Genomic DNA, 19435 nt, shown 5'->3' with positions numbered 1-19435 from the left:
ACTTTTTCCTAAAAAATCGTGATTATACTCGTTTTCGACTAATTCGGGGTCAGGGAATTCGGTGGTGACGTTCATTTTTTTCTAACTTTTTTTCCTAACCGGAATTTTGCCGTAAAATGAAGTTACCCGAACTGGGTGACAGTTACTGTCATTTTGACAGCTGGAATGGATTCCCCGTCCCCGAATTAGTCGAAAACGAGTACCATCAAGCCTGGGCTATTTCAATCCAAAATGGCGGAAATTGCAAATGGCGTCTCTGGGCGCCATTTTGACTTTTTCCTAAAAAATCGTGATTATACTCGTTTTCGACTAATTCGGGGTCAGGGAATTCGGTGGTGACGTTCATTTTTTTCTAACTTTTTTTCCTAACCGGAATTTTGCCGAAAAATCAAGTTACGCGAACTGGGTGACAGTTACTGTCATTTTGACAGCTGGAATGGATTCCCCGTCCCCGAGTTAGTCGAAAACGAGTACCATCAAGCCTGGGCTATTTCAATCCAAAATGGCGGAAATTGCAAATGGCGTCTCTGGGCGCCATTTTGACTTTTTCCTAAAAAATCGTGATTATACTCGTTTTCGACTAATTCGGGGTCAGGGAATTCGGTGGTGACGTTCATTTTTTTCTAACTTTTTTTCCTAACCGGAATTTTGCCGAAAAATCAAGTTACGCGAACTGGGTGACAGTTACTGTCATTTTGACAGCTGGAATGGATTCCCCGTCCCCGAGTTAGTCGAAAACGAGTACCATCAAGCCTGGGCTATTTCAATCCAAAATGGCGGAAATTGCAAATGGCGTCTCTGGGCGCCATTTTGACTTTTTTCTAAAAAATCGTGATTATACTCGTTTTCGACTAATTCGGGGTCAGGGAATTCGGTGGTGACGTTCATTTTTTTCTAACTTTTTTTCCTAACCGGAATTTTGCCGTAAAATGAAGTTACCCGAACTGGGTGACAGTTACTGTCATTTTGACAGCTGGAATGGATTCCCCGTCCCCGAATTAGTCGAAAACGAGTACCATCAAGCCTGGGCTATTTCAATCCAAAATGGCGGAAATTGCAAATGGCGTCTCTGGGCGCCATTTTGACTTTTTCCTAAAAAATCGTGATTATACTCGTTTTCGACTAATTCGGGGTCAGGGAATTCGGTGGTGACGTTCATTTTTTTCTAACTTTTTTTCCTAACCGGAATTTTGCCGAAAAATCAAGTTACGCGAACTGGGTGACAGTTACTGTCATTTTGACAGCTGGAATGGATTCCCCGTCCCCGAGTTAGTCGAAAACGAGTACCATCAAGCCTGGGCTATTTCAATCCAAAATGGCGGAAATTGCAAATGGCGTCTCTGGGCGCCATTTTGACTTTTTCCTAAAAAATCGTGATTATACTCGTTTTCGACTAATTCGGGGTCAGGGAATTCAGTGGTGACGTTCATTTTTTTCTAACTTTTTTCCTAACCGGAATTTTGCCGAAAAATCAAGTTACCCGAACTGGGTGACAGTTACTGTCATTTTGACAGCTGGAATGGATTCCCCGTCCCCGAATTAGTCGAAAACGAGTACCATCAAGCCGGGGCTATCTCGAGCCAAAATGGCGGAAATTTTGCGTGTCAGTGACGCGTCGGAACTGTCAAACGTTGTTTTTATTGATTCGCGAAGCGAAAACAAAATAGAAAATGTCAAAAACTAAAAACTACTCGGAACCCTAGAAAAAAAAAAAAATTTGACAAATGACAGTTGACAGATGACAGTTGACTTACCGTCGGGTCGCAGTCGGCGCAATGCCACGAGTAACCGCGCTTCTTGGGCGACGTCTTCAACGGCGGCTCCAGACACGAGAAATGATACATTTTGTGACACTCGTCGCACCTGTCAATTTGACATTTGACAGCAAAAAGTGACAGATGACAGTCAGACTCACTTGACGGCGGTGTTGCCGGTGCCGGGGCGACGGCACACGTCGCACACGGTCACGTGGTGGTCGGGGAGGGCGAGCGGATCGGCGCAGCCGCCTTCGCTCCGCTGCGGACAAAATGGCGGCGGCGCGTTGTCGTCCGCCTCGTTCGGAACGTAGAAACGTTGCGGATTCGACGCGGAAGCGACCTCGCCGGCGGGCAACGGAATCGATTTGATTTTGATGGTGATGCGCGGATGCGGCAAATCGTGCGCCGCCACCTCGACGCATCGCTTCTTGCGCTTGCGCTTGTGCTCCTTGCCCAGGTCCGGACTGTACCTGGAAACCGAACAGCCTTCATGGTACTCGTTTTCGACTAATTTGGGGTCGGGGAATCCATTCCCACTGTCAAAATGACCGTAACTGTCACCCAGTTCGAGTAACTTGATTTTTCAGCAAAATTCCGGTTAGGAAAAAAGTTAGAAAAAAATGAACGTCACCACTGAATTGCCCGTCCTCGAATTAGTCGAAAACGAGTATAATCACGATTTTTTAGGAAAAAGTCAAAATGGCGCCCAGAGACGCCATTTGCAATTTCCGCCATTTTGGATTGAAATAGCTTGGGCTTAATGGTACTCGTTTTCGACTAATTCGGGGACGGGGAATCCATTCCAGCTGTCAAAATGACAGTAACTGTCACCCAGTTCGCGTAACTTGATTTTTCAGCAAAATTCCGGTTAGGAAAAAAGTTAGAAAAAAATGAACGTCACCACTGAATTCCCTGACCCCGAATTAGTCGAAAACGAGTATAATCACGATTTTTTAGGAAAAAGTCAAAATGGCGCCCAGAGACGCCATTTGCAATTTCCGCCATTTCGGATTGAAATAGCCTAGGCTTGATGGTACTCGTTTTCGACTAATTTGGGGTCGGGGAATCCATTCCCACTGTCAAAATGACAGTAACTGTCACCCAGTTCGAGTAACTTGATTTTTCAGCAAAATTCCGGTTAGGAAAAAAGTTAGAAAAAAATGAACGTCACCACTGAATTGCCCGTCCTCGAATTAGTCGAAAACGAGTATAATCATGATTTTTTAGGAAAAAGTCAAAATGGCGCCCAGAGACGCCATTTGCAATTTCCGCCATTTCGGATTGAAATAGCCTAGGCTTGATGGTACTCGTTTTCGACTAATTCGGGGTCGGGGAATCCATTCCCACTGTCAAAATGACAGTAACTGTCACCCAGTTCGAGTAACTTGATTTTTCAGCAAAATTCCGGTTAGGAAAAAAGTTAGAAAAAAATGAACGTCACCACTGAATTGCCCGTCCTCGAATTAGTCGAAAACGAGTATAATCATGATTTTTTAGGAAAAAGTCAAAATGGCGCCCAGAGACGCCATTTGCAATTTCCGCCATTTCGGATTGAAATAGCCTAGGCTTGATGGTACTCGTTTTCGACTAATTCGGGGTCGGGGAATCCATTCCCACTGTCAAAATGACAGTAACTGTCACCCAGTTCGAGTAACTTGATTTTTCAGCAAAATTCCGGTTAGGAAAAAAGTTAGAAAAAAATGAACGTCACCACTGAATTGCCCGTCCTCGAATTAGTCGAAAACGAGTATAATCATGATTTTTTAGGAAAAAGTCAAAATGGCGCCCAGAGACGCCATTTGCAATTTCCGCCATTTCGGATTGAAATAGCCTAGGCTTGATGGTACTCGTTTTCGACTAATTCGGGGTCGGGGAATCCATTCCCACTGTCAAAATGACAGTAACTGTCACCCAGTTCGAGTAACTTGATTTTTCAGCAAAATTCTGGTTAGGAAAAAAGTTAGAAAAAAATGAACGTCACCACTGAATTCCCTGACCCCGAATTAGTCGAAAACGAGTATAATCACGATTTTTGAGAAAAAAGTCAAAATGGCGCCCAGAGACGCCATTTGCAATTTCCGCCATTTCGGATTGAAATAGCCTAGGCTTGATGGTACTCGTTTTCGACTAATTCGGGGTCGGGGAATCCATTCCCACTGTCAAAATGACAGTAACTGTCACCCAGTTCGAGTAACTTGATTTTTCCGCAAAATTCGAGTTAGAAAAAGAGTTAAGGAAAAATGAACGTCACCACTGAATTGCCCGTCCTCGAATTAGTCGAAAACGAGTATAATCACGATTTTTTAGGAAAAAGTCAAAATGGCGCCCAGAGACGCCATTTGCAATTTCCGTCATTTCGGATTGAAATAGCCTAGGCTTGATGGTACTCGTTTTCGACTAATTCGGGGTGGGGGAATCCATTCCCACTGTCAAAATGACAGTAACTGTCACCCAGTTCGAGTAACTTGATTTTTCAGCAAAATTCCGGTTAGGAAAAAAGTTAGAAAAAAATGATCGTCACCACTGAATTCCCCGACCCCGAATTAGTCGAAAACGAGTATAATGACGATTTTTTAGGAAAAAGTCAAAATGGCGCCCAGAGACGCCATTCGCAATTTCCGCCATTTTGGACTGAAATAGCCTAGGCTTGATGGTACTCGTTTTCGACTAATTTGGGGTCGGGGAATCCATTGCAACTGTCAAAATGACAGTAACTGTCACCCAGTTCGAGTAACTTCATTTTTCAGCAAAATTCCGGTTAGGAAAAAAGTTAGAAAAAAACGAACGTCACCACTGAAATCCCTGACCCCGAATTAGTCGAAAACGAGTATAATGACGATTTTTTAGGAAAAAGTCAAAATGGCGGAAATTGCAAATGGCGTCCGGAGGCGCGTTTGGAAGGAAGGTTTTGACTGCTGTCACACTTTGACAGCTCATAACTCCGTTACTATGACAGTTAGGCGAGTCGTTTAAACGTCAAAATGTTTGACAGAACCTTAACTTTCTTTTGTTTTCTTAGAAATTTTTTGAAAAATTTTCAAATAACCGAGATACTGGCCCTGGAAAGTTTTGACTGCTGTCAAACTTTGACAGATCATAACTCGGTTACTATGACAGTTAGAAAAGTCGTTCAAACGTCAAAATATAGCCCATCAAATGGGCTTTCCATTGATGTATAAAAGTTTCCACAAAGTGTCCCAAATAAGTGGGTAATTTAGACCCAGACAACCTTCCTCTTACCCAGATTTCCAAAATAGTGCACCCAACTGTTCAACCCTTAATAACTCCCTTATTTGGCAATTTAGGGCAAAAGTCCCAAGAAAGGAAAAGATAGAGCGGAAAAAGGGCTTTCAGAAAATACCATAAAAAAAGTCAGTTAGTTGCACGGTTTGGCCGCCAGAGGGCGTCGAAAATTCAATCGTGAATATCTCCAAAACTAGACGGGTTAGAGGGTTGAAATTTTTAGGATTGGTTAGACAGTTAAAAGGGCTTGAAATTTGTATTCTTGTCATTTTGACGTAAATCGCTTAGTTTGGCCGCAAAATGCGACAACGCCGCACTTGGCGCACTTTTTGTTTCTCTCACCTGTTCCGGTGCTTGTCGCGACGGCGTTTCTTCGACGATTTGTGCGCCGAATCGGTTTGCTCGCTGTCGAGGATCACTTCGATGTCGTCGTTGCTGCCCAGCTCGGCCAGCAGATCGACCGTCGATCGGTCGCCATCTTGTTTCGCGGACGCGTCGCTCAGAAACGAGTGTTTTCGTTCTGCAAAAAAAAAATACAAATTCTGACACTTCGGTGACAGTTAACGTCAAACTGACAGTGGCAATGGATTCCCCGTCCCCGAATTAGTCGAAAACGAGTATAATATCGATTTTTTAAATTTTGGCCGCCATCTTGGATTTTCTCTCTTCCAGTGACAGTTCGAGTAAAACTGACAGTTGCAATGGATTCCCCGACCCCAAATTAGTCGAAAACGAGTACAAACTCGAGGGGTGTAAGTGGATCGATATTAAAGTTGTGTGCGGAAAGTGTCTTTCCCACACTAAAAGCCAACTTTTTTACTTTTCAAGCTAGAACGCCCGTCTAACCGTCATTTTATGCTAAAATTTTCCAGAAAAGCCACCGGTGCACTCGGTTTTACGATATCTCCAAAACTAAGCGAGTTTCACATAAAATCCTACTTTTTATCGTTTTTTTTAGCAGAAACTCGGTCAGGTTAAGAGATACGTAAATTCTGCGTGCGGAATTGAAATCGGCGACCCCAAATTAGTCGAAAACGACTGGTCACTCGGGGGGTCCCAGTTGAAAAACAAAAAAGTTGCGGAGAAAGTGTCTTTTCTACACTAAAAACCAACTTTCTTGCTTTTTAAGTTAGAACGTCCGTCTAACCGTCATTTTATGCTAAAATTTTCCAGAAAAGCCACCGGTGCACTCGGTTTTACGATATCTCCAAAACTAAGCGAGTTTAACCTAAAAAAACACATTTTTAATCTTGAATTTTGTGAAAACTTGATCTGAGTGAAAAGTACGTCAATTCCGACTGCACAGATCGATTCGGCATCCTCGAATCAGTCGAAAACGAGTACAAACACCACCCCTTCATCTCCACTCAAAATGGCATGGAAAATGCAAATGGCGCCCACAACCGCCATTTTGAATTTCACCAAAAAAATCGAGTTTATACTCATTTTCGACTAATTCGAGGACGGAGAATCAATTCCAACTGTCAGTTTGACAGTAACTGTCACTGGAAGGGAGAAAATCCAAGATGGCGGCCAAAAATAAAAAAAAATGTTCATTATGACAGTTGGGTTGGAATTGTGCAGTTAATTTGAGTTTCTTTGAATTCCTTGACGTTAAATTAGTAGAAAACGAGCCCAGACTCGATTTTTTTGGTGGAATTCAAAATGGCGGTTGTGGGCGCCATTTGCATTTTCTGCCATTTTGAGTTGAGATAAAGGGGTCGTGTTTGTACTCGTTTTCGACCAATTCGAAGATGCCGAATCGATCTGCACAGTCAGAATTCACGTACTTTTCACTCGGATCGAGTTTTCACAAAATTTGAGGTTAAAAATTAGTTTTTTTAGGTGTAACTCTGTTAGTTTTAGAGATATCGTAAAACCGAGTGCACCGGTGGCTTTTCTGGAAAATTTTAGCATAGAATGACGGTTAGACGGACGCTCTAGCTTAAAAAGCAAGAAAGTTGGTTTTTAGTGTAGAAAAGACACTTTCCCCGCAACTTTTTTGTTTTTCAACTTGGACCCCCCGAGTGACCAGTCGTTTTCGACTAATTTGGGGTCGCCGATTTCAATTCCGCACTCAGAATTTACGTATCTCTTAACCTGACCGAGTTTCTGCTAAAAAAAACGATAAAAAGTAAGATTTTAGGTGTAACTCGCTTGGTTTTGGAGATATCGTAAAACCGAGTGCACCGGTGGCTTTTCTGGAAAATTTTAGCATAAAATGGCAGTTAGACGGGCGCTCTAGCTTAAAAAGTAAAAAAGTTGGTTTTTAGTGTAGAAAAGACACTTTTCCCGCAAGTTTTGTTTTTCCACTTGGACCCCCCGAGTGACCAGTCGTTTTCGACTAATTTGGGGTCGCCGATTTCAATTCCGCACTCAGAATTTACGTATCTTTTAACCTGACCGAGTTTCTGCTAAAAAAAAACGATAAAAAGTAGGATTTTATGTGAAACCCGCTTAGTTTTGGAGATATCGTAAAACCGAGTGCATCGGTGACTTTTCTGGAAAATTTTAGCATAAAATGACGGTTAGACGGACGTTCTAGCTTAAAAAGCAAGAAAGTTGGTTTTTCGTGTAGAAAAGACACTTTCCCCGCAACTTTTTTTGTTTTTCAACTTGTATCCCCCGAGTGACCAGTCGTTTTCGACTAATTTGGGGTCGCCGATTTCAATTCCGCACTCAGATTTTACGTATCTTTTAACCTGGCCGAGTTTCTGCTAAAAAAAAACGATAAAAAATAAGACTTTCGGTGTAACTCGCTTGGTTTGGGAGATATCGCAAAACCGAGTGCACCGGTGGCTTTTCTGAAAAATTTTAGCATAAAATGACGGTTAGACGGACGTTCTAGCTTAAAAAGCAAGAAAGTTGGTTTTTAGTGCGGGAAAGACACTTTCCGCACACAACTTTAATATCGATCCACTTACACCCCTCGAGTTTGTACTCGTTTTCGACTAATTTGGGGTCGGGGAATCCATTGCAACTGTCAGTTTCACTCTAACTGTCACTGGAAGGGAGAAAATCCAAGATGGCGGCCAAAATTTAAAAAATCAACATTATACTCGTTTTCGACTAATTCGGGGTCGGGGAATCCATTCCAACTGTCAAAATGACAGTAACTGTCACCCAGTTCAAGTAACCTGATTTTTCCGCAAATTTTGGATTTCTGTCACTTTGGTGACAGTTAACGTTTTTTTGACGTCAAAGTGACGGCAATGCACTAACCTTTGTGACGTTCGCCGGCCGACGAGTGACGTCGCTGCGCGTTCGCTTCGGCGCCGCCGCGCGGCGCTTCGCTCGCCAACGCGGCGGGCAACGTTGCCGGCGCCGCGTCCGCTTCGCCGCGATCGCGACTGTACACGCTGCGACTGCGCCTTGGCCGCTTCATCTCCTCCACCTCCGAGTCGGACGTTTTGTCGCACTCGCTGCACTGCCAACCGTACAATTTCGACTTTTTCGGCAGCCGCGACAATGGCGGATTCAGACAATCGGTGTGATAGTGCAGCCGACAGGTGTCGCACTTGGCGAGCAGGTGTTGGTCGCGCCGTTGCCGACAGATGCCGCACTCGTTCAGCTGCAACGGTTCCTCGCCCCTGATTGGTAGCCGATCGCCGCGCGCCGCCGTAATATTGGCCAATGGGAAGCCGACGCCCATTTTCAAGGCGGCCGCGGTCGGCACCGTCATTGGCTGGACGGGGCGGGCCATTACCGGTTTGCCAATGGCGTCGATGGGGGGCGTGGCCTTGGTCGGGCACGCGCTCAAAATGGCCGAATGATACTTTTGGACGCTCGATTTAAGTTCGGCCGTTTTCGCGTTCGCCTCCTCGCTCCTCTTCAACACCTGCAAGAGATGATGAGGAAAATTTCTACTTTTTTTTTAGGTAATTTCTGACTTATTTGTTTTTCGACTTTTTAAAAACGTTTGAGAAGTCATTCTTAACGTTTTTCTGCACTTTTTTTTCGTTTTATACTTTTTTTAAATTTATTTTTAATTTTTTTGGTTTTTTGACTTTTTAAAAACCTTTGAGAGGTCATTCTTAACATTTTTCTGCACTTTTTTCAATTTTCCACTTTTTTTAGTTTATTTTTAAATTTTTTTGTTTTTCGACTTTTTAAAAACTTTTGAGAGGTAATTCTTTACCTTTTTCTGCACTTTTTTTCGTTTTATACTTTTTTTAAGTTTATTTTTTAACTTTTTTGTTTTTTGACTTTTTAAAAACTTTTGAGAGGTCATTTTTAACGTTTTTCTGGGCTTTTTTCTATTTTCTACTTTTTTCAGTTTATTTTTAATTTTTTTTCTTTTTCGACTTTTTAAAAACGTTTGAGAGGTCATTCTTTACCTTCTTCTGCACTTTTTTTCGTTTTATACTTTTTCTAAGTTTATTTTTAATTTTTTTTGTTTTTCGACTTTTTAAAAACGTTTGAGAAGTCATTCTTAACGTTTTTCTTCACTTTTTTTCGTTTTATACTTTTTTTAAGTTTATTTTTTAACTTTTTTGGTTTTTGACTTTTTAAAAACCTTTGAGAAGTAATTCTTTACCTTTTTCTGCACTTTTTTTTGTTTTATACTTTTTCTCAGTTTATTTCTAACTTTTTTGGTTTTTCGACTTTTTAAAAACTTTTGAGAAGTCATTCTTTACCTTTTTCTGCACTTTTTTTCGTTTTATACTTTTTTTAAGTTTATTTTTTAACTTTTTCGTTTTTTGACTTTTTAAAAACTTTTGAGAAGTCATTCTTAACGTTTTTCTGCACTTTTTTTCGTTTTATACTTTTTCTCAGTTTATTTCTAACTTTTTTTGTTTTTCGACTTTTTAAAAACTTTTGAGAAGTCATTCTTTACCTTTTTCTGCACTTTTTTTTCTTTAATACTTTTTAAAAGTTTGTTTATAATTTTTTTTGTTTTTCGACTTTTTAAAAACCTTTGAGAGGTCATTCTTAACATTTTTCTGCACTTTTTTCAATTTTCCACTTTTTTTTAGTTTATTTTTAGATTTTTTTGTTTTTTCGACTTTTTAAAAACGTTTGAGAGGTCATTCTTTACCTTTTTCTGCACTTTTTTTCGTTTTATACTTTTTTTAAGTTTATTTTTTAACTTTTTCGTTTCTTGACTTTTTAAAAACTTTTGAGAGATCATTCTTAACGTTTTTCTGCACTTTTTTTGTTTTCACTCACCAGATCGTAGGCGGTGCGCAAACTCTGCTGCGTCTCGAGCAGCGTCTTGTTCTCCGCAAGTAGCGCGTCCAGCGCCGCCTTCATATCCTTGAGTCGCTCGTTCCGATCCAGGTAGTAGGCGATAAATTCCACGGTAAAAGCGGGCGGAATGTGCCACTTTTTGCGCACGTCCATCAGCGCGCTCAGCTGCGCGTCGTGCGTTTCCACCGCGATCGTATCGATTCCCATCAGTTCCGCTTTGCGCAACAATTTCCGACAGGCGGCCGCGCTCGTCGTGATCAGACGCGGCATTTTCTGAGTCGGCACTGCGCAGGGGGGGGGGGATCAGAACGAGACTCAGAAATTACAGTTACCAAACTCACCCCACGGCGGCAATTTGCGTCGCTTATACTCCAAATAGTGTCGCTTCTGTTCGGCCAATTTCCGTATGATTCGGAGCTGTTCGGGCGCGTCCGCGTGTCCCGCGCGTTCGAATTGACGTTGACGCTGACGCGTGCGCATCTGCAGCGCTTGGTAGTTGCGCTTGCGCCGCTTCACCAGCGTCTTGTCCGAGTGCAGTTTGCAGTGCGCGTAAAACGGATCCGCCTGGTCCACTTCTTCGGTGTGCGCTTCGGACAGGAAGCCTTCGCGCTGCGCGCTGCCGGCAAAACGACGTAAATTATGAAGATTGTTTGGCAACGTTGCATAGACGATGACATTTGCTACGACTTTCGTTCTTTGAGCTTTTTTCGTGGCTGCTCGAATAACGGAGCTACGCTCGGTCAAAATGGAGGTAATTTGGAAAGAAAATTGTTCTAAAAAATGTTCGGAAAGTCTAAAAATGTTGCTAAAGTTCTAACAATGTTTGGAAAGTCTAAAAATGTTGCTAAAGTTCTAAAAATGTTCTGAAAATCTAAAAATGTCGCTAAAGTTCTAAAAAGGTTCTGAAAATCTAAAAATGTTGGGAAAAAACTAAAAATGTTCAGAAAGTCTAAAAATGTTGCTAAAGTTCTAAAAATGTTCTGAAAATCTAAAAATGTTGGGAAAGTTCTAAAAATGTTCAGAAAGTCTAAAAATGTTGCTAAAGTTCTAAAAATGTTCAGAAAGTCTAAAAATGTTGCTAAAGTTCTAAAAATGTTTGGAAAGTCTAAAAATGTTGCTAAAGTTCTAAAAATGTTTGGAAAGTCTAAAAATGTTGCTAAAGTTCTAAAAATGTTTGGAAAGTCTAAAAATGTTGCTAAAGTTCTAAAAATGTTCAGAAAGTCTAAAAATGTTGCTAAAGTTCTAAAAATGTTCAGAAAGTCTAAAAATGTTGCTAAAGTTCTAACAATGTTTGGAAAGTCTAAAAATGTTTGCTAAAGTTCTAAAAATGTTCTGAAAATCTAAAAATGTTGGGAAAGTTCTAAAAATGTTCAGAAAGTCTAAAAATGTGGCTAAAGTTCTAAAAATGTTTGGAAAGTCTAAAAATGTTGCTAAAGTTCTAAAAATGTTCAGAAAGTCTAAAAATGTTGCTAAAGTTCTAAAAATGTTCAGAAAGTCTAAAAATGTTGCTAAAGTTCTAAAAATGTTCAGAAAGTCTAAAAATGTTGCTAAAGTTCTAAAAATGTTTGGAAAGTCTAAAAATGTGGCTAAAGTTCTAACAATGTTTGGAAAGTCTAAAAATGTTGCTAAAGTTCTAAAAATGTTCAGAAAGTCTAAAAATGTTGCTAAAGTTCTAAAAATGTTCTGAAAATCTAAAAATGTTGGGAAAGTTCTAAAAATGTTCAGAAAGTCTAAAAATGTTGCTAAAGTTCTAAAAATGTTTGGAAAGTCTAAAAATGTGGCTAAAGTTCTAACAATGTTTGGAAAGTCTAAAAATGTTGCTAAAGTTCTAAAAATGTTCAGAAAGTCTAAAAATGTTGCTAAAGTTCTAAAAATGTTTGGAAAGTCTAAAAATGTGGCTAAAGTTCTAACAATGTTTGGAAAGTCTAAAAATGTTGCTAAAGTTCTAAAAATGTTCAGAAAGCCTAAAAATGTTGCTAAAGTTCTAAAAATGTTCAGAAAGTCTAAAAATGTTGCTAAAGTTCTAAAAATGTTTGGAAAGTCTAAAAATGTTGCTAAAGTTCTAAAAATGTTTGGAAAGTCTAAAAATGTTGCTAAAGTTCTAAAAATGTTCTGAAAATCTAAAAATGTTGGGAAAGTTCTAAAAATGTTCAGAAAGTCTAAAAATGTTGCTAAAGTTCTAAAAATGTTTGGAAAGTCTAAAAATGTTGCTAAAGTTCTAAAAATGTTTGGAAAGTCTAAAAATGTTGCTAAAGTTCTAAAAATGTTCAGAAAGCCTAAAAATGTTGCTAAAGTTCTAAAAATGTTCAGAAAATCTAAAAATGTTGGCAAAGGCCTAAAAATGTTCAGAAAGTCTAAAAATGTTGCTAAAGTTCTAAAAATGTTTGGAAAGTCTAAAAATTTTGTTAAAGTTCTAAAAATGTTTGGAAAGTCTAAAAATGTTGCTAAAGTTCTAAAAATATTCTAAAAATGTTGCTAAAGTTCTAAAAATGTTTGGAAAGTCTAAAAATGTTGCTAAAGTTCTAAAAATGTTCAGAAAGTCTAAAAATGTTGCTAAAGTTCTAACAATGTTTGGAAAGTCTAAAAATGTTGCTACAGTTCTAACAATGTTTGGAAAGTCTAAAAATATTGCTAAAGTTCTAAAAATGTTTGGAAAGTCTAAAAATGTTGCTAAAGTTCTAACAATGTTTGGAAAGTCTAAAAATGTTGCTAAAGTTCTGAAAATCTAAAAATGTTGGGAAAGTTCTAAAAATGTTCAGAAAGTCTAAAAATGTTGCTAAAGTTCTAAAAATGTTCAGAAAGTCTAAAAATGTTTCTAAAGTTCTATAAATGTTCTGAAAATCTAAAAATGTTGGGAAAGTTCTAAAAATGTTCAGAAAGTCTAAAAATGTTGCTAAAGTTCTAAAAATGTTCAGAAAGTCTAAAAATGTTGCTAAAGTTCTAAAAATGTTCTGAAAATCTAAAAATGTTGCTAAAGTTCTAACAATGTTTGGAAAGTCTAAAAATGTTGCTAAAGTTCTAAAAATGTTCTGAAAATCTAAAAATGTTGAGAAAGAACTAAAAATGTTCAGAAAGTCTAAAAATGTTGCTAAAGTTCTAAAAATGTTCAGAAAGTCTAAAAATATTGCTAAAGTTCTAAAAATGTTCAGAAAGTCTAAAAATGTTGCTAAAGTTCTAAAAATGTTCAGAAAATCTAGAAATGTTGGCAAAGTTCTAAATAATGTTTAAAAAGTTCTAACAATGTTTAGAAAGTCTAAAAATGTTGCTAAAGTTCTAAAAATGTTTGGAAAGTCTAAAAATGTTGCTAAAGTTCTAAAAATGTTCTGAAAATCTAAAAATGTTGGCAAAATTCTAAAAATGTTCTGAAAATCTAAAAATGTTGAGAAAGAACTAAAAATGTTCAGAAAGTCTAAAAATGTTGCTAAAGTTCTAAAAATGTTCAGAAAGTCTAAAAATGTTGCTAAAGTTCTAAAAATGTTTGGAAAGTCTAAAAATGTTGATAAAGTTCTAAAAATGTTCTGAAAATCTAAAATTGTTGGGAAAGAACTAAAAATGTTCAGAAAGTCTAAAAATGTTGCTAAAGTTCTAAAAATGTTCAGAAAGTCTAAAAATGTTGCTAAAGTTCTAAAAATGTTCAGAAAATCTAGAAATGTTGGCAAAGTTCTAAATAATGTTTAAAAAGTTCTAACAATGCTTAGAAAGTCTAAAAATGTTGCTAAAGTTCTAAAAATGTTTGGAAAATCTAATAATGTTGGCAAAGTTCTAACAATGTTTGGAAAGTCTAAAAATGTTGGCAAAGTTCTAAAAATGTTCAGAAAATCTAAAAATGTTGGCAAAGTTCTAAAAATTGTAAAGAAAATCTAAAAATGTTGGCAAAGTTCTAAAAAATGTTCAGAAACTTTAAAAATGTTGCCAAAGTTCTAAAAAATTTACAGAAAATCTAAAATGACGTGCCTGACCGCCATTTTGAATTTTCTGCCAAAAAACCATGTCGCACCTCATTTTAAAGGAAATTTTGCGTAGATTTAAGAAATGACAGGCAAAATGACGTCCCTGGCCGCCATTTTGAAATTTCTGTCAAAAATCGATGTTGTACCTCATTTTGAAGGAAATTTTGCGTAGATTTTGCCAAACTTACCAAGTGACGTGAAAATAGGTGCGACACATGCCGGCGTCGCATCCGATACAAACTCCGGTCCTGGCGAAACGCTCGTCCGGGCACAAACTGCACGTTTTCGCGCCCCACTTGCTGTACGGCATCTCGAACAGCGTCACGCTGGTCAGTTTGTCCACTTCCCCAAAAGCCACGCCTGCGCGATAGATTATTAGTTACTTAGTGAAAAAAAAAACAAAAAACAAAAAAAAAAATAAACGAAATATATCGATACGTCAAATCTGACAGTTGCAATGGATTCCCCGTCCCCGAATTAGTCGAAAACGAGTACCATCAAGCCTGGGCTATTTCAATCCAAAATGGCGGAAATTGCAAATGGCGCCTTTTGACGCCATTTTGAAATTTTCAAAAAAATCGAGTTTGGGCTGGTTTTCTACTAATTCGAGGATGGGGAATTCAGTGGTGACGTTAATTTTCTTGTAGCTGTTGCGCAAACTTGATTTTTTCAAAGTTTCTCGAACTGGATGACAGATACGTCAAATCTGACAGTTGCAATGGATTCCCCGTCCCCGAATTAGTCGAAAACGAGTACCATGAAGCCTAGGCTGTCTCAATCCAAAATGGCGGAAATTGCAAATGGCGCCTTTTGGCGCCATTTTGAAATTTTCCGAAAAAATCGAGTTTGGGCTGGTTTTCTACTAATTCGAGGATGGGGAATTCAGTGGTGAAGTTTATTTTTTGGTAGTTGTTGAAAATACGGACCTGGCACAATAAATTATTAAAAAAAAAAATTGAAAATACGGACCTGGCACGTAGAGGGCGCATATCAAGTGCACCCACTTGCCCACGTCCGTTTCCTTGAAAATGCCCCCCGAATTGGGGCACAGCTCGCAAATTGGCTCCCTGACGCCGGCCCTGCACGTCTCGCAAAACCAGGGCGCAGTCGGCGACAACGAGTTCGTGCTGCGAGAGAGAGAAAAAAAAAAAACGAGTTTCCACGAAAAAGTGCACAATTTGGCAACAACCTGCCCACGCTGGTCGATTCGGCAACGCCGTAGCAGGCCTCGTGCACGGTGACGCCGCAACTGTCGCACTCGACGATTTCGTTGACGCCGTCGCTGTGATCGCCCAAGCAACCGCAGCAAATCAGCAAGTTTGCGTCGTTTTCGTTGAACTGCACCAAAAAAAAAAAAGTGAAACTTTGGCGCCCTCTAGCGGCCAAACGGTGCAACCAATCGACTTGAGTAATGACATTTTCTGACAGCTGACACTTTTGTCTATCTTTTTGCTTCTGTGACATTTTGACGTCAGATGTCAAATACGCGAGTTATTCAAGGTCAAAGCTAAAAGTGTCCGAAAATGTGGGTCAGGAAGGTTTAGCCAACTTTGACGCCCTCTAGCGGCCAAACGGTGCAACCGATTAACTTAAGCGGCCATATTTTCTGAAAGCTGACACTTTGGGCTACATTTTTGCTTCTGTGTCATTTTGACGTCAGCTGTCAAATAAGCGAGTTAAATGACAAATACTTACGTAGAGTTTGGCGCGTTGATTGGCCTGATCGATAGCATCGGCAACGCTGGACAGGCCGTTCGGAGAGTTTAGATTGCGCAACTCTTCGAGTTTTTCAATTTCCGAGTCGTCTCCCGACTCCTCCTCGCTGCTCTCCTCCCCTGCGATCGTGAAAAACGCTTTTTTAACTGTCAAAAATGACAGAATTCCAAAAAAAAATGTCAAAACGTCAATTTTCTCGAACTGAATGACAGATGCGTCAAATCTGACAGCGGGGATGGATTCCCCGTCCCCGAATTAGTCGAAAACGAGTACCATCAAGCCTGGGCTGTCTCAATCCAAAATGGCGGAAATTGCAAATGGCGCCTTTCGGCGCCATTTTGAAATTTTTCAAAAAAATCGAGTTTGGACTGGTTTTCTACTAATTCGTGGATGGGGAATTCAGTGGTGACGTTTATTTTCCGGTAGCTGTTGCGCAAACCTGAATTTGTCAAAGTTTCTCGAACTGGATGACACATACGTCAAATCTGACAGCGGGGATGGATTCCCCGTCCCCGAATTAGTCGAAAACGAGTACCATCAAGCCTGGGCTGTCTCAATCCAAAATGGCGGAAATTGCAAATGGCGCCTTTCGGCGCCATTTTGAAATTTTTCAAAAATATCGAGTTTGGACTGGTTTTCTACTAATTGGAGGATGGGGAATTCAGTGGTGACGTTTATTTTTTGGTAGCTGTTGCGTAAACCTGATTTTTTTTAAATTTCTCGAACTGTATGACAGATGCGTCAAATCTGACAGCGGGGATGGATTCCCCGTCCCCGAATTAGTCGAAAACGAGTACCATCAATCCTAGGCTGTCTCAATCCAAAATGGCGGAAATTGCAAATGGCGTCCGTTAAGGCCATTTTCAAATTTTCAAAAAAACGTCCGTAACTCGAGAACGGTTAGAGCGATTTTGATGATTTTTTTTTCAGTTTAGTTCCCACACTCACCGCTATCGTCGCCACCGCTGTTGAGCGAGTCGACGTCATCGTCGTCGCTCACGCCCGCGTGATCCTCGATCCGAAAGTCCGAATCGTCGCTGCTCTCCTCGTCAAAATCCAAAATGCACGCCTGCTCCACCGGTTTCACTCGGCGCTTGTTCGGGTCCCGTTCGACTAGAAACATTGTCTGACATTAGAAATGACAGCTGACTCTATTAGCTGTCAAAAAAAAAAATTAATTTGACCCTAAATTACTCCCTTATTTGACAGGTGACGTCAAAATGTCATAGAAAACAAAAGATAGAGCAGATTGCAAGCTTTCCAAAAATGTCCCCCCACGAGTTGATTGGTCACACCGTTTGGCCGCTAGAGGGCGTCAAAGTTGCTTCACCAGAAAATCACACTTTTTTTTTGACACAAGTTTCTTTAACCCTAATTTACTCCCTTATTTGACAGGTGACGTCAAAATGTCATAGAAAACAAAAGATAGAGCAGATTGCAAGCTTTCCAAAAATGTCCCCCCATTAGTTGATTGGTCACACCGTTTGGCCGCTAGAGGGCGTCAAAGTTGCTTCACCAGAAAATCACACATTTTTTGTGACACAAGTTTCTTTAACCCTAATTTACACCCTTATTTGACAGGTGACGTCAAAATGTCATAGAAAACAAAAGATAGAGCAGATTGCAAGCTTTCCAAAAATGTCCCCCCACGAGTTGATTGATTGCACCGTTTGGCCGCTAGAGGGCGTCAAAGTTGCTTCACCAGAAAATCACACTTTTTTTTGACACAAGTTTCTTTAACCCTAATTTACACCCTTATTTGACAGGTGACGTCAAAATGTCATAGAAAACAAAAGATAGAGCAGATTGCAAGCTTTCCAAAAATGTCCCCCCACGAGTTGATTGGTTGCACCGTTTGGGCGCTAGAGGGCGATTTAGGCAGGTTGGGCTGTTACTTTGACTGTGACATTGTCGACACCATTTCTCACCAAATATGTCCCAGTCTAAACTTAAATACAATTTTACCAGCTGGCGAATGTAGGCTACAGGGTGGACAACAAACAGCACTCTAGAAGCTTCTAGAAGCTGCCGAAACAGTCTCGACACCTTCTAAGGGCTTTTCGGAACAATCTAGAATCCTTCAAGCCTGTTTCGCACCTTCTAGAGAGCGAGAGCCCCCCCAAGTCACTTTAAGCCATTGAAAGTTACCGGAAAGGTTAATTTTAACCTGCAGATGGTGGTACAGCCCTGTGGGGGCCTAAAAAACCACAAATTGAACCGTACAATCATCTAGAAAGTGCTCTGAAACCTTCTAGGGTGCTTTAAAGTCATCTAGAAGCTTCTAGAAGCTGCCAAAACAGTCTCGAGGCTTTTCGGAACAATCTAGAATAATTCAAGCCTGTTTCGCACCTTCTAAAGAGCGAGAGCCCCCCCAAGTCACTTTAAGCCATTGAACGTTACCAGAAAGGTTAATTTTAACCTGCAGATGGTGGTACAGCCCTGTGGGGGCCTAAAAAACCACAAATTGAACCGTACAATCATCTAGAAAGTGCTCTGAAACCTTCTAGGGTGCTTTAAAATCATCTAGAAGCTTCTAGAAGCTGCCAAAACAGTCTCGAGGCTTTTGGGAACAATCTAGAATAATTCAAGCCTGTTTCGCACCTTCTAGAGAGCGAGAGCCCCCCCCAAGTCACTTTAAGCCATTGAAAGTTACCGGAAAGGTTAATTTTAACCTGCAGATGGTGGTACAGCCCTGTGGGGGCCTAAAAAACCACAAATTGAACCGTACAATCATCTAGAAAGTGCTCTGAAACCTTCTAGGGCGCTTTAAAGTCATCTAGAAGCTTCTAGAACATTTCAGAACGATAATTCTCTTGTGGCGATTAAGGGGCTCGTACCCAGCAAGTTGGAAGGGCCCTTGGTCACTTTAAGCCATTGAAAGGTTGATTTTAACCTGCACAAGTCTGGTACCACCCTGTAGAGTTTGGGGGGGCCTCCAGCCCCTAAAAAAACCATACAATCATCTAGAAAGTGCTCTGAAACCTTCTCGGGCACTCGAAAGTCATCTAGAAGCTTCCAGAACACTTCAAAAGGGTAAGGTCTTGTGGCAATTAGGGGGCTGGTACTGAGCAAGTTGAAATGGGGCCCCCCCCAAGCCAGTTTGGGTCACTTTAAGCCATTGAAAGTTACCTGAAAGGTTATAGTTAACCTGCAGAGGGTGGTACCAGCCGTGTGGGGTTTGGGGGGGCCCCAAACGTTAGTTAACTAGATGGAGGCTTACCGGAACTCATTTGGGGCACTGAAAATCACTGAAAACCACCCAGAAAGGGGGGCGCAACAAAATGGCCGCCGCAAACAACACTACAAAACACAAACTACATAACCTCACAAACGAAGCAGGCTTTGACGGATCGGAACTGTCAAAAAGGCGACTTACTGGCAGTTTTCACGATAAAATCCACGTCCTCGGCCTGTTCTAGCCACGGCAGGGGCTTCATTTTCCCCGTTTTTCCGGTCAATTTCCCGGTTTTTCCGTCAAATTTCCGGGTTTTTGGGGTTAGAACTGGACGCTGGTGCTGCCGCCTGACGAGCCGCGCGCGCAACTCGCGCGAATCACGTGACCGTATCGATTTTACTGGC

General features: G+C 40.5%; 1 protein-coding gene across 3 annotated transcripts; it reads right to left on the bottom strand.

Moving 5' to 3' along the window:
• Positions 1-1622: 1622 nt before the first annotated feature.
• On the bottom strand, positions 1623-19403 carry LOC145738058 (PHD finger protein 14). Of its 3 annotated transcripts, XM_081992905.1 has the most exons (14): positions 19233-19343; positions 19077-19156; positions 16805-16969; positions 15836-15975; positions 15330-15478; positions 15110-15267; positions 14329-14500; positions 10532-10806; positions 10170-10474; positions 8223-8838; positions 5343-5520; positions 1916-2227; positions 1755-1863; positions 1623-1699 (listed from the first exon to the last, which is right to left on the bottom strand). In XM_081992905.1, exons 2-14 carry the CDS (start codon positions 19084-19086, stop codon positions 1688-1690), a joined length of 2601 nt encoding a protein of 866 aa, XP_081849031.1. In that variant the 5' UTR covers positions 19087-19156; positions 19233-19343; the 3' UTR covers positions 1623-1687. The 3 variants fall into 3 exon arrangements, with proteins under 3 accessions (XP_081849031.1, XP_081849030.1, XP_081849032.1); XM_081992904.1 differs by lacking the exon at positions 19077-19156 and having other exon boundaries at positions 19233-19403; XM_081992906.1 differs by lacking the exon at positions 19233-19343 and having other exon boundaries at positions 19077-19170.
• Between the last annotated feature and the right edge of the window lie 32 nt (positions 19404-19435).

The sequence above is a fragment of the Ips typographus genome, linkage group LG15 (assembly GCF_016097725.1).
Source record: "Ips typographus isolate SLU linkage group LG15, UJ_Ityp_2.0, whole genome shotgun sequence".
In the NCBI taxonomy this organism is placed as follows: Eukaryota; Metazoa; Arthropoda; class Insecta; order Coleoptera; family Curculionidae; genus Ips; species Ips typographus.
Note: the sequence above shows the minus strand (reverse complement) of the source record. Positions and strands in the feature narration are given on the sequence as shown.

Coding starts and splice junctions, on each gene's coding strand:
- LOC145738058 (XM_081992904.1), bottom strand. CDS start 19,293: ATGAAGCCCCTGCCGTGGCTAGAACAGGCCGAGGACGTGGATTTTATC. Junction 14,501..15,109: donor ATGCGCCCTCTACGTGCCAG/GTCCGTATTTTC, acceptor TCTATCGCGCAG/GCGTGGCTTTTGGGGAAGTG. Junction 10,807..14,328: donor ACCTATTTTCACGTCACTTG/GTAAGTTTGGCA, acceptor TTTTGCCGGCAG/CGCGCAGCGCGAAGGCTTCC.